The 12,870-nt window shown below is 42.1% G+C and overlaps 1 protein-coding gene across 2 annotated transcripts in view; it reads left to right on the forward strand.

Annotated features, from left to right (window-relative positions):
- The first annotated feature begins 2,848 nt into the window (after positions 1–2,848).
- The window catches only part of AHI1 (Abelson helper integration site 1), a 98,950-nt gene continuing 88,928 nt past the window's right edge, over positions 2,849–12,870 (forward strand). Inside the window, exons 1-3 of one of the 2 annotated variants that reach the window (XM_055714260.1) lie at positions 2,849–5,303; positions 9,938–10,009; positions 10,869–10,990. In XM_055714260.1, coding sequence (XP_055570235.1) covers positions 10,000–10,009; positions 10,869–10,990 — 132 coding nt within the window. In that variant the 5' untranslated portion in view covers positions 2,849–5,303; positions 9,938–9,999. Of the gene's footprint in view, positions 5,304–5,328; positions 6,066–9,937; positions 10,010–10,868; positions 10,991–12,870 lie in introns of those variants that run through there. The other variant, XM_055714261.1, reaches the window with a different exon arrangement.

Consider the following 12,870-nt stretch of genomic DNA (forward strand, 5'->3'; position numbering starts at 1 on the left):
TTTTGTGACAGTTCTTTCTCTTATCACTATTATGAAAATTCTCCTATGAGTTGACCCATCAATTACCCAAGCTTCAGCTTATGTCAGTCAGATAATTTGCTGAGAACACCCAATAACAGAAACTGAATTATATTTGACTGTGAAGAGAAAGTAACCCCTGAACAGCTACATAATTAACTTCTGCCAAAATAGCATCACGTCTTTACAGCTCAGTTGCCCAGCCCCAAATCCTGTTTCTATTTTGTACACTCAAGTGACACCTAGAGGTTGTTCCCCGCATGTGATACATTTACCCGTTTGTTCAAAGTTAGGCTCTGACAAGAAGCTTGATCCATTTTTCATCATCCTGGAATTCCTGCGAGATTTGCAGAATACATCTGCTATCTACAAACTTTCTACCTGTACGCTACAATATGTCGTCATTCTGCATGTCCCTTTCTACTTCCCACACATAGCAAATACAAGGTAAGTAACGGGAAGCCTTCTATATACAAGCCCTTGGAACTGAAAAATGGGTGAGCGCATGCTTTTCAATCTATTGAAAAACTCCATGCATCCATAATAGTTGTTCTATGGTTTTCAAAAGTCTTTGTTTTCTGCTTCCAGCAGAACAGGATTTGAACACTTGTCTATGCTTTTGGGCAGGATGTTTTTCATTTGGAATCTGCTTTCTTTTCTTTAGTCTGTTCCACTGGCCATCAGTACAGACAAAACTCATTCTGCTATTTTTGGGGCTGTCAAACTTCCCAGGCTGGATTTCTTAGATGCTGCTCCTGACTTCCATTGCCATTGTAATAATGAGCAAGGCCTAAATCTTTAAAAAACATATTTCACTGCCAGGAAATGAAACAAAAGATATTTGTGACACTGATGTTGGAATACATATTGCAACGTTTTTAGCTGTAATGAAAGTGTGATTAGTAACCTTAAGAACGGCTTAATATCATGGTATGCACTAGGCAAAGTACATAAGAAGAACTGCAAGACACAGGGCCTTAAAGGAAGGGGGTGTGTGTGTGTGGTGTGAATCTTCACATCAGCATGTAAAATCTTGGCTTACAGTAGCTTTGTATCTGAAATGTTCTTAACTCCAGAATAGCGAGTTTTACCTATCCCAGGCTGCAGGTACCAAATTTAATATACACTTATATTCTTGGTTTTATCACAGAATCTAGTCTCTATGACTAAGAGATGCAGTGTTTCCTTCTGCCTATTCCCCCCAAAAATCCAACTAAACAAGTCAGCTGAAGAGGAGAGATGGAATTCTCCTCCAGCATTGAAAATGGACCTGATCATTACTTGCTTACAGAACTCAGCTTGCAAAAATCCTTCAGATCTTCCATAGGTGTAATGGTCACAGAAGGTCTCATAAAACAAGTAATCCTGGAAACTTGACACAAGTTTGTACTAGTAATAGGAAAACTTGATGTCTAGTGCCAGTTTATTTAGAAGGCCTTATAGCCCATTACTGCTGCTGACATAACTGAGCCTCCCAGCTGCCATATGCCACTCACTCTGACAGGCTGCTTTCATCCAAGCCCTGGAGGATTTACATGATCTTACCTTTTAACAGATTTGAAAAGAAAGATCTTTCTTCAGTCTTGCTGTCAGAAAAGCTTTCTGACAATAGCCTCAGCCTTTACCTTTCCAAGAATTACAACCCTACCTATCCTGAGATTTTATATGGTGGGCACGAATGCACATTTTAGTCTTTTGAGATTCTCATTTAACCCCAATCCTAATCCTCACTGGAAGCATAATTTCAAGACTGACAGCACTCTTCAGAATTTAGCATAAAAGATTAATCACTTTTCAGTTCAGCCTGCCTCACTTTCCACAAGCCTGTTGGTTTGCCACATCCAGAAATATATTCTTATGGTGCCTGCTGTTTCAACTATTAGAAGAAATCTAATCATAATCTGAAAGCCTCACCCCAGTGAAGGGAACTCCACCTCTCATTTAGCTACGAGTCTGCACCAGAAAGCCTTCTTCCTAAATTATTGGCATACAGGGTCTAGCAATACCATTAGCTTTACAGTCCCTTCCATCTCAACTGTACTCTACCCACAACATGAACAAAAATGAGTGACTCTGCTTCCATGAGTGACTCTGCTTCCAAAAATCCTGCCTCAAATTCTCCTTGTTTCAGTTATTACATTACCTGCACTAGCCTCAGAGGATACAGGACTACCTCTTCAGCCCTTACTCTCCAAAAGCCCAAATCTAATTCTAGGCTCTTCCCTCATCTGTGAATAGTGATTCTATTGTATGGAAGATATATGGAAGATATACTACTACACACCCTCAAACCCTGTCACTACAGCCCTCTCCCTAGTAGTGTGGCCATGGGAGGGTCCAACAGTGTAATTCTTTTTTTTTTTTTTCTTTTCTCCCTACTATGACAATTTTCTGGAGGGTTAAACACACTGAGCCATAAAAAAACATCCCCTCCAGAGACATCTCTGGTGGCACTGCAGACTGTGCTGGAATATCTGCGTATGTGCACAACATGTAGGCTTGTGTTTACTGAGGACGGTGCTTATGCAGCGCTATACCAGGTAAATGCAGAACTGTGCAAGGGAGCTCTCACGTTACTGTGCAAGGTGGCACGTGGAAAGCTTTTGGGAGTCTGTCTTCACCAGTCACTGTCCTATAATGGGTTCTCAAGAAAATTTCTAGTTTTCAGTACAGTTTGTCAGATCACAGCTGACAAGCTACACATGGACCTATTTGTTTCTTGACTGTACTGGAATTGTTAGGATTGCCATTGACATTTATAAAGAAAGGTACTGAAGAAGCAGCTCTTCTACTGCATCCTACACAACTCGTGGAGATAATAAGCCTAGTCAAACAGAGATGACATCACAATAATCAAAAATCAGTATTCCCTTGGAGAACCATTTTGTCATATTCTCTACATTGAAAACTGGGACTAGAATTTGAATGAGAGTTATGGTGTACAACCCTCCCACACACCTACTATGGTTTGTTTGGGGGTTTTTGTTGGGTTTTTTTCTGAACGCTGCCAGGCTACAGGCATAGAGTGGGCTATAATCAGGAATGGTGTCCCTGTTAATGATTATATCAGAATCCATTATAGTTGTCCTACCTATACTGAAAATTCGGATGAAGCTTCAGTCCTTTGCTGCAACTTGCTGGGACCGCACCACTAAAATAAAGGTGGCCTTTGACTGTCTACCTTATGACTAGCCCCAAGACCATTTTACGTGTCTTGACTACTGTAAAAGCTAGCACTAAACCCGTCATATATAACAAATAATATCATAATCATACAACTTAGGAAGGGACAACTGGATTTCAGTTTAGCTGGTCCAATCACCAGTTCAATGCAAGGCCTAATTAAAAGTGAGATCAGGTTGTTCAAGGCTAATATTTAATTGATTTTGGGGTTCTACCAAGGACAGAGATATACTAAAGGATTTAAAGCAGCAAAAGAAATGCTCAGGAGACATCTTTTTTTGTTTAATCATGTTATGCCAAGGCCTTTTTATCCAGAACACCTGCCTTACGAAAAAAGAAAACCCCCTACCCATCTGTTGAGTGCGTGTAAGCATTTGAGAAAGCAAAGGACAGGGAGGTACCAGAGATAATAGGATATGTCACTAATAACGCTTGAGCAACAAGGAAACAAGGATTCAGAGTATGTATTCTTCTGGCATCTGTGTAACTTTCAGAGAATTTGAAAGACACCATGCTTGGGCACAGGGTCACAACCACAGTATCACAAGCATTAGCTCACCTCTAGGCTGTACAAATATATTGGAGTCAACTGAAGGCTAATTTTGCCCATCATCGCTTTTGAAAAGGTACAGCCATGTTCATCCAAAACCTGCATTAATTTCTCAAGCCTTTTAGTGTTTGAAGGAACTTGGACATCTACAACTTTTATTTACTCATTTTTACACAGAAGAAATAAACAAATAGTTTTTCCATGGCAGTAACGATGAGTTACTATTCCTAGAGAAAAAAACACCACTGCTTAAATTAGCAGCTAAATAAGATGGGAAATTAAGTTTCTGCAGTATCTGCATAGCTTTAGGACATCAATTTTTGCTGCCATTTACAAAAAGCCGATGTCCATCCCAAACATTTGATTAGACACCTCCCTGGCTCCAACCGAGGCCATTACCCAGAGACTTGACTCTTCTGCAAGCAATGCTGTTAATCTGAACATGAGAAAGCTATTTGTACTTTTGACATCTTTTTAGATGGATGATAAAAGTACTCCTGAAGGGCTCCCCTGTTTCTAAAGCTTTTCAATCCCTCTTTTTTTACTAAATTCCAGTTTCATGTTTTCGGTAAGTTTTTTCTGATCAGCTCATCATCCATGAGTGCAAAGCAACACTACAAACAGACCTGGAACACAGGAAGAAGTACTGCTAAGGACTGAGAGCTTTTTGTTTTGTAGCACACGTTGCCCAAAGCCTAACAATGACATCTGCAACGCGTGCAGCTTGTATATCAGCAGGCCCCTCCCGTTTCCTCCACGCAGTCACGTCGGGGCAGCGGGACAAGGCGACCACAACTTGCCCCTTTCAGCGCCAGCAAACCCGCTCTGCGGCGATGGTTACTGCGAGGAGCTGCTTCTTGGCTCCTGCCCACCCCAGCTCCGCCAGACACCGCCGGGCTGCACGTTGTCGCGGGCCCGGCGGCGGCAAGCACCCGCGCCTCCGAGCCGCGCCTCCGGCCGCCCCTCACGGGCCCCCGCCAGGGGAGGGCGCCTCCCCCGGGCAGCGGCGCAGCCAGCCCGCCAGGCCCGCGGCAGGGAGCACCCGGGCAGCGGCCGGAGACACTCGCAGCCAGCGTTCCTCTTGCCATAGCACGGCGCCGCCGCGGCCAAGGGCGAACAGAACCACCACCCGGCCCCACTAAGGGCGGGACGCCGGCGTGAGGAAAGGCCGGGCCGCGCACGCGCACAAGGACGGCGGGCCGCCGCCGCGCCTGCCCGCCTTCCTCACCCCCGCCGGGCTGCCCCCGCGCGCAGGCGCTCTCCCCGACGGCGCATCACTGCCACGGCGGCCGTCCGGCGGGAAAACGCGCGGGTGCGCCGCCCGAGCCCCCAGCCTGCAGCGGGCTCGCGGGCTACTCGTTCCCGCCCCGCCTCACGCCGTCCCCCACGCGCATGCGCCACGTGCGCTGTTTCCTTGGCAGCCGCGATTGTTTTCGGCAAAACCACCGGCGCGGCGGGGGGGGGCGCGCGGGGCGAGACCACTGGCGCGGGGAGGCGGGGCGGCGGCAGCCGGCTGGCAGCGTCGCTGCCACGGAGGCCGGACGGGGCCGACGTGAGTGATGCCCTCGCTCTGCGGAGGCGCGGCAGGCGGGAGGGTGCGGGGCCGCGTCAGGCTGCGCCCGCGCCTCGGGCAGGGAGGCCGCGTACGGCCGGGGTCCCGCCGGGCGCTGCCGCCGCTCGTCCCGCCGCGCGGCCCCGGGGGCGGGCAGGCTGGGGCACGCCTCCGCGCCGCTGCTCCCTCCCCCGGCCCCCCTTCCCCCGTGCCCACCCGCCCCTTTCCCGCCGGCGGCTCCTTCCGCCGCCCGGGGCGGGGGGCGCAGCCGGGGGCTCGGTGGCCGTTACGCAGAGCGCGCGGTGGCGCGGCCGTTGGCGCGGGGCAGCGCCCGGGGACCGGCCTGTGGCGCGCGGGGCGGGGGGGGGGGGGCGGCTCTGTCGGGGCGCCGGGAGCGCGGGGACGCGCCGGGGAGCAGCGGGATCGGGCCCCGCACCTCGCGGGGCTGCTCAGAGTAACCCGGGGGGTAGGGCGGCCGGCCCGGGGAGGCGCCTGCCGTCTCCTGGTCTCGGCGCCCCGCCGTGGCACAGAGCAGCGCCGCGTGAAGCCGCGATCCCTTGCTGAGTTCCTGCCGCCCCCCCCCCCCCCGCTCGGTACAAGCTGTGTTGTAGTTTCCTCCGGCGAGGCTGCACGGTCAGTTCGTGCCCGCGGCACGGGAAGGTACAGCCCTTCTCCGTGCCTGACGTGTCAAGCCCCAGAGCAGCGATGCCTCCCTTGCGTGCGGAACGTGCATCTGCACATTAAATGCAATTAATCTCATCGGTTAGTCCAGTTGCAGCGTGTGCTGGGAACGTTGCTTTGTATCTTTGCTGCTCATCATCATTCCTCTATGCAAAGCAAAATGCCGCTTTGGAAATTAAAATAGTTGGGGTGGTCTCTTGATGAGAACCCAGTATGATCTAAGATAAGGCAGATACTTAAAAAGTCGTAAACACTGAAAGTCGGCTGTATTTCCTTATACAGAAATAAAGTCCATAACTTTGTCATGAGGGCAGACAAGAGACTTTCTTGACCTTCTGACCAACGAAGGGTACAAAATCTTTGGGGAAAAAAACCCAGTAGTTACTCTTTCTGATACCTTACCATTAGGAAACTCAGACGGGCAGTGCTTTTTTAACATCCTTTTAAATTAATGCGAACGCCAGGTTTTTACGGGCCCATCTAAACTGGTAGAAAGCCACTGCACTTATGGCAGTGTGTGTTTGATAAGCAAGTATATAGGTATTTGCACAGTAACGATAATGCTGTCTGTCAGTTTTCTGGGCTTAAATACTGAATTTTCATGAATAAAACCAGATTGGGTTTTGATGTCACATTTATCATTAGTGAAGAGGAACGGGTTTGACTCAGTGTTATTTTGCTGTATAATTCTGAGTGAAAGCTTTTTGAGATCTCAAAGTCATGATACCTGCAGATAGCTGAATTACAAACCTAGTAAAACCCAAGATTTTCCACTATGATGATGGATCTCATCTGAGAGATGGGAATAAGGCCTGACGTTATACTTGTTTGGAGCCACTGAAGATTTATATTCACTGTGATAAAATCAAAATGAGGAATTTAGTTTATGAAAATCCTGAAGTGTGCAATTATATTTTGTCAACTTGTTTTCCTAAATGAGCCTAGTTAGGTGGGAAATTTGTCACTTCACATTCTGTAGTACAGATTCTGGATGTTCTGCTTCATTATAGTATCGGTTTGATTTTTTTAAAAACAATTTTTTTTCGGTGGCACTGGTGTTGGTGTTGTGATCAATAGGAGTGTTTTTTGTGACTAGTGGGCTTTGTGGTATGTTTTGCACAGAGAGTTCCTGTTTTATGGACACAGAATATAGCAACTATTGTGAAAAGAGCAAGAATTTAATTTAGAATCACATTTATAAATATAGTTGCGATATTAGATAAGAGCAAATTAGATTATTTTCCGGAAGGTACATAGTAATTCTTGGAAGTCTGGGCTTCATGATTTTGTTTTCATGGTTATTCCTGATGGCTGAAATATGCCACTGTTCCCAGTATTTTTGTCATTCCTGGATTGCTTTAGTTAACATGGAAGAGATCAAGTCTGATCGGGCAAAAATGAATCTTCCAAGATTAATCTTAGTGATAACTGAGTTTATTCAGACTGGGGCACTGTGGTTGGTGAATTCTAATATACAATTAAATCTCTTCTATTTTAAGGTGAGATTACACTGAGTAAACAGCCTTGTTCTTATTCTTGTTGATTAATGATCTATATTTACACAAGTCTAATAGTTGCTTTAATGTATCATGTCAAAGGTCATGTAATTCAAAATTGGAAATGTATATAGAATAACAGCACCATCATCAGAGTGTTTTATATCTTAATTTTATTGCTACAAGAGGACAGACTTTTGCTGCATAAATAGAGGTAAACAGAAAAGTATGCACTTGTAAATTTGGCAAATTATGCATTTTACAGAGTGCTGGTAGACATGACGTGAACCAAGCTTTTGCTTTGGAAAGGTGTTTGTTCCATTATAGCAAAAGTATCTGCAAAACTAATTTAGTTATAGTTTGTTTTGTTGTGTGATTTATTTAACCTTTGACCATAAAATTGTTTCCATACTTGGAACAGGTATGCACTTTTACTGATGTTGCTTTTGTGTTCTGTATTGTCTCATATTTTTTTGTTTGAAATTCAAGAGCACTTCAGCCTTTCATTTGTTGTTTGTAATTAGTTTTTCTGAAGGGTGGTTGAAATCAGTCAACTAATCATAACAGACTTTTCCATGTTCCTGCAAGCCTCAGTGAATTATTAAAGTGATAGAATCTGCTGCATTTTATAACTATAGTTTTCTACTCTTTCAAATTATAAGTATTTTCTAGCCAGCTGTGAATCAGCTACTTGAAAAGCAGCACTTAACTGTAGCACTTTTAAAACAGCCTTTTGGTACAACTCTAAATTGCAAAAGCAGATTTATTTTTCATTAATATTTTCTGTTTAAATTTCTTGTAAGAAGTATTATTTTTAACTGTTACTGCTTTAGTTCTGACAGTAAAGCTTTGCTTTATGAGTCAAAACATATTTTAGTGAAAATACTGCTACCTTGTCAGTGACATGATGAAGCATATTACAAAACAAAACATTTTTTTGTTCCTGTGCAGTCCCTTCTGGTCATCCTTGCTCATTTCAAACATCCTGAAATTGTCAGATACTTAATGTAAATGGTTGGCTTAACACATGAAATAAACAAACAAACCACACCTGGCAATTGACTAAACACTTCTATAATCCCAAACCAACCCTGATGCTTTGCCTTTTGGTTTTTTCTTGGTTTGGTTTGGCTAGTCAGCAGGCCAAACTACTGTAACAAATGTGAAAAGACCTGAAAGGATGTAGCCTGTAGGGGACAGACAAGCAGCAAGTAATACTGTGAAAGAAAGATGAGGGAGATCTGAGGGTATAGTAGCGCAGATGATTGGGAATATAAGCACAGCCCTGGCTCTTTCCTGTACTGCTAAGATGTGTGTGCCCAGGAGTGATTTTTAGTGTCAAGGCCAAGTGGTATGTTTGGCCCACTTTAATGTTACTAAACTTTCTTAGCCCCAGATCAGAGTGGCCACATGAAAACTGCCTATTAATTATAATCCATACTAACTCCTAAACAGTACCCAGGAATTGCTTGGGTGAGTGTTGGATGGCTTGGACCAAAATGGTGCCAAGGATAATACAACCATATAGCCTGGCAGTATTTAATGCTATGTCTTAATTTTTTAGGATAGATGTAGTCAGGATGCCCCGTGAATGTGAGAGTTAATGGTGTCTTAACAGGAGGTGTCACCTAGGGAGACCTTGGAGCTATTGCCCGATGGGCTGCTGGGGAGATGGGTACCATAGCTCATTGCATTGAAGGCTAAGGGGAGCATAACACATTCATAGAAGGCTGGGTTTCATTAGTTCCACTGTTTACAAAACAGCTTTTTGTATTAAAGTTTTTTGTAAGACATTCTGAATTTTCTTGATGAGAAGATAAAGTTGTGTAATATTTTTATTTGCCTTCAAGCTTTGTTTAGGTTGCATTTGCCGGCTTTTCTCCACAGCCGGAAGGGCCTAACTTTTTTTTTTTTTTTTTTTTTTGAGAAATGAGTTTCATGTAATTGCTTGTCTGCTTTATATAAAATACAAACGCTTTATGTAAACATAAATATTTAGAGATAAAGTTAGATTTGCTGGCAGGTATTAATCTTTGCATTGAAAGCTATCAGCAGCTACAATTTGACTTCCTTGATGATGCTGTCAGGATAGGAACCTGATTAGAAAGGCTTCAGTATAAATGGCTTCATGTTTAAATAAACTGTAGGGTTTTTTAGAAGACCGGAGGACTACAGTACTGAAGTATTTGGCTATTGCCCAGAAATCTATAGCTAATTAAACTGCTGTAGTGCTGGGTTTTATTTACTCTCAAATAACAAATACCAGATAGACGCTAAGAATCCTGAGCTGAGATTTGATGGCAGAGAACTTCTAATACTTCAGACAAAGAGTCTAGAAATAAATATTTCCCTAAAAGAGCTGTACTCATCCTTGATATTAATTAGCATGCATTTAATTGTTAGCGTCAAGTCTATGTACCCGTTATGTTAATTAAAGTTGTTAATTACTTTAAATAGAATGGTGGATTCTGAGGAAGAAGCAGCTGGTGTATTGAGCTACTTCTAACTGAGGGCTGAAAATGCCAGCAGGTAAGAATACTTCGTGTTTGATTTCCAATACATATTTCATAGTCAGAACTACATGCAAATGATAGGAGTTACTTCTGTCTATACATTTTTAATGCTGCATTGGGTCTGTTTTAAGTCCATGTTTATACCTGATTTACGAAGTGTTGGGTCTTTTTATTTTATTTTAAATCTGGGGGCTTTTGTAAAAATTGTAATGACGATGGAAAAGATGCCATAGATGAGGATTCAACAGCCTTTTTCAGTGGTGTGCCAGATTGCGTTTTTAATTCTTTAGCTACAAATTTAGCATTACCTCATGGGGGGCTAGGATACCTAATGCTTCAAGGGTTAAAATGCTGCTGATAGCAGTATCATGATTCACAAAAAGGCAGAGACTCTCAGCTCCAGCTGATTTTGGATCCATGCATGCTCCTGCCTCTTACAGATCTTTCTGGGAGTGTTGCTCCTTTGGGTTCCAGACTAGGCAGGAACTCAGAGCTGCTCCTTCTCCTGAAGACAGTGTGTCACATCAGTGTGCTACTGTTCATTAACAGTAAGGGCAATAATTTGTCCTCTGCTTTGGCTAGTCCCAGTTTTATGCTGATCCTGTATAGTGTGCTCTTTGAAACATGCTTTCTTTAGGAAACAGTGGATGATGGCGACTTCAGCAGCAAAATAGCCTGGCGTGTTTGTACAATGCTGCTGAGTTATCGTTGTGTAGTTTACTTTGTCAGTGGAAATTCTTAACTGAGTGCTAAGCAAATTTCTTGGTAAATTTACCCTGATGAAATAGTTCTTGTCCTTTGCAATTTTAGAGCATGAACAGGCACTTCTTTAGCAATGGTGATTACTGAGCTAGTGAATCATACACTATTTGCAGTTGAAAGTGAGGCAAAGGCAAAAACCAAAGTCCGCTTTGAGGAAATCTTCAGACGTCATGCTGGCCTAACAGACGCAAAGAAATCAAAGAAAAAGAAGTTTCACTCTGAAGAGAGCATTGTGGTGAGTTTGAACACATGCAAGCTTTGGTTGCCTTCCTTAATGGAAAAAAGATCAGGAAAATGTACTGTAGAAAGGAGATGTAAGGATTAAAAATAAAAAAAAAAGTGTACCATGTATTTCTATATATATTCTTTGGGTTTGATGTAGCTTTATTTGTTGTTTGTGTACCAGCAATGCATCTTTGTTATTTGGAGATATGCCAAAATTACGTAGAATTTAATACTGGTACAAAGAAAGTGGTACATGCAGGCATGCACTCTATTTAAAGTCTGCCAGTATTTTTTTTTTCGATTCACATTTTTCAGAAGTTTTAAGATTTTCAAATGCATTATTGACTTTAGTAGGAGTTTGAGTGATGGGCTAGTACAATTATGGCTGTAAAAGTATTTAATTTTGAGAGTAATAGATCTGTGTAATACATCTGTAAATCGAGAACTGTAGAGAATGTATAATAACATTAGAGATAATCATTAACTCTATTCCATTTCCTAAAAATTACTGGTGTAAGAATCTGGTGTAAGAATAAGAATTTACAAACATTATTAAACAATGTTTGAAACGTGTTTTTTTTCAATTTGATCTCAGTAATCAGCATATTTCTGCATGTGCTGAGCTTTGTGTCTGATTTGTTGGTCCTGTGTTTATATGTCTACTTAGTCTGTACACATGTATAAAGATATATTTTAAAGATTTTTGCCTTAGCTTGTGTCTTGCAGGTTAGAAATGATTCTATCACCTGACCTTATGGTTAGATGACGTTTTTGTTTGTGGCATATCTCATTGAAAGAGTCTGTGAGTCATGGTTCATATTGTAGCTTTTTTTTCTGAACAGAAGAATAAATGCTTGAATCCTATGTATACCAATTACTGACTTACAATGTTTGGAATTTCAAAAGAAAGCAATCTCCTTAAAAGACAAATGTTCTGGTTTTTTATTTTCCTCCTGTTAGCTTTTGTATTTGCAGTCTTTTTTTTCTTACAGTTGCATCTGTACCAGATGCTGGAAGTGAATGTTCATTCTTTAACATTCATTTAAGACAGAGGAGTTTTATTTCATATAATATCAGAATGCTACATGTATTATATATAAGTATGTTTGGAATGGTTATATTAAACTAATATGGTTATGCTGAATAATTTTGTCTTTAGATTGACAATTTGAAGTTGATATTTTTGTGGTGTTTTTTTGATTTTGCATTCTTTGAAGTATATGGTATTTAGTCAATAGTCTATACAAAGAATCAATGTGATGTCTAAAATATAGCATAGAAAACTTAGAGGGTGTTTTCTTTTTTTGCTGGCATATGTGTAAGTGCAAGACTAAATTCTTCCTTGGTTAGGTTTACTTTTGTGACAAAATGTGAGCTTTTAAACCTATACTTTTATAAGTATTTCTGAGCACATCGTTGTATGCTGACATGCAACTATATCTTACTAATAAATATTTTAAGCTTGTTTTGGTTTTAAATTTGTTTTCCATTCCAGAAGTCTCTGATGGAAAAAGCTAGTGTTTTGGAATTACCTAGAAATGCTTAAAATCACAATGAACTGAATCAAAAGTTAGTGGTATGCACACAAATTAAGAAATGTTTTTGGAATCCGTGTGGAAGTCTAACGTTCTGGTTTTGTTGAAACCATAGATTTTTACCAATCAAAGCACCAAAAAATTAAGGACTCGAGGAGAACATGTATTGAAACTTCATACTGATGGTTTTGAATGGTCACTTCCTTAAAGTGTGGCAAAGTTGCAAGAGCTCAGGCTGGTATTTTCCATGCTGGTTGCATTCAAGTAGAAATTTCTGTAAAAGCTTCAGTAAATAACCAGTCATTTCTTTGTAAGAAATAAATGTGTGGGAGGGGAGGAGGAGGAGGTAGATGGA

This window comes from Falco cherrug, chromosome 6, assembly GCF_023634085.1.
Source record: "Falco cherrug isolate bFalChe1 chromosome 6, bFalChe1.pri, whole genome shotgun sequence".
NCBI lineage: Eukaryota > Metazoa > Chordata > Aves > Falconiformes > Falconidae > Falco > Falco cherrug.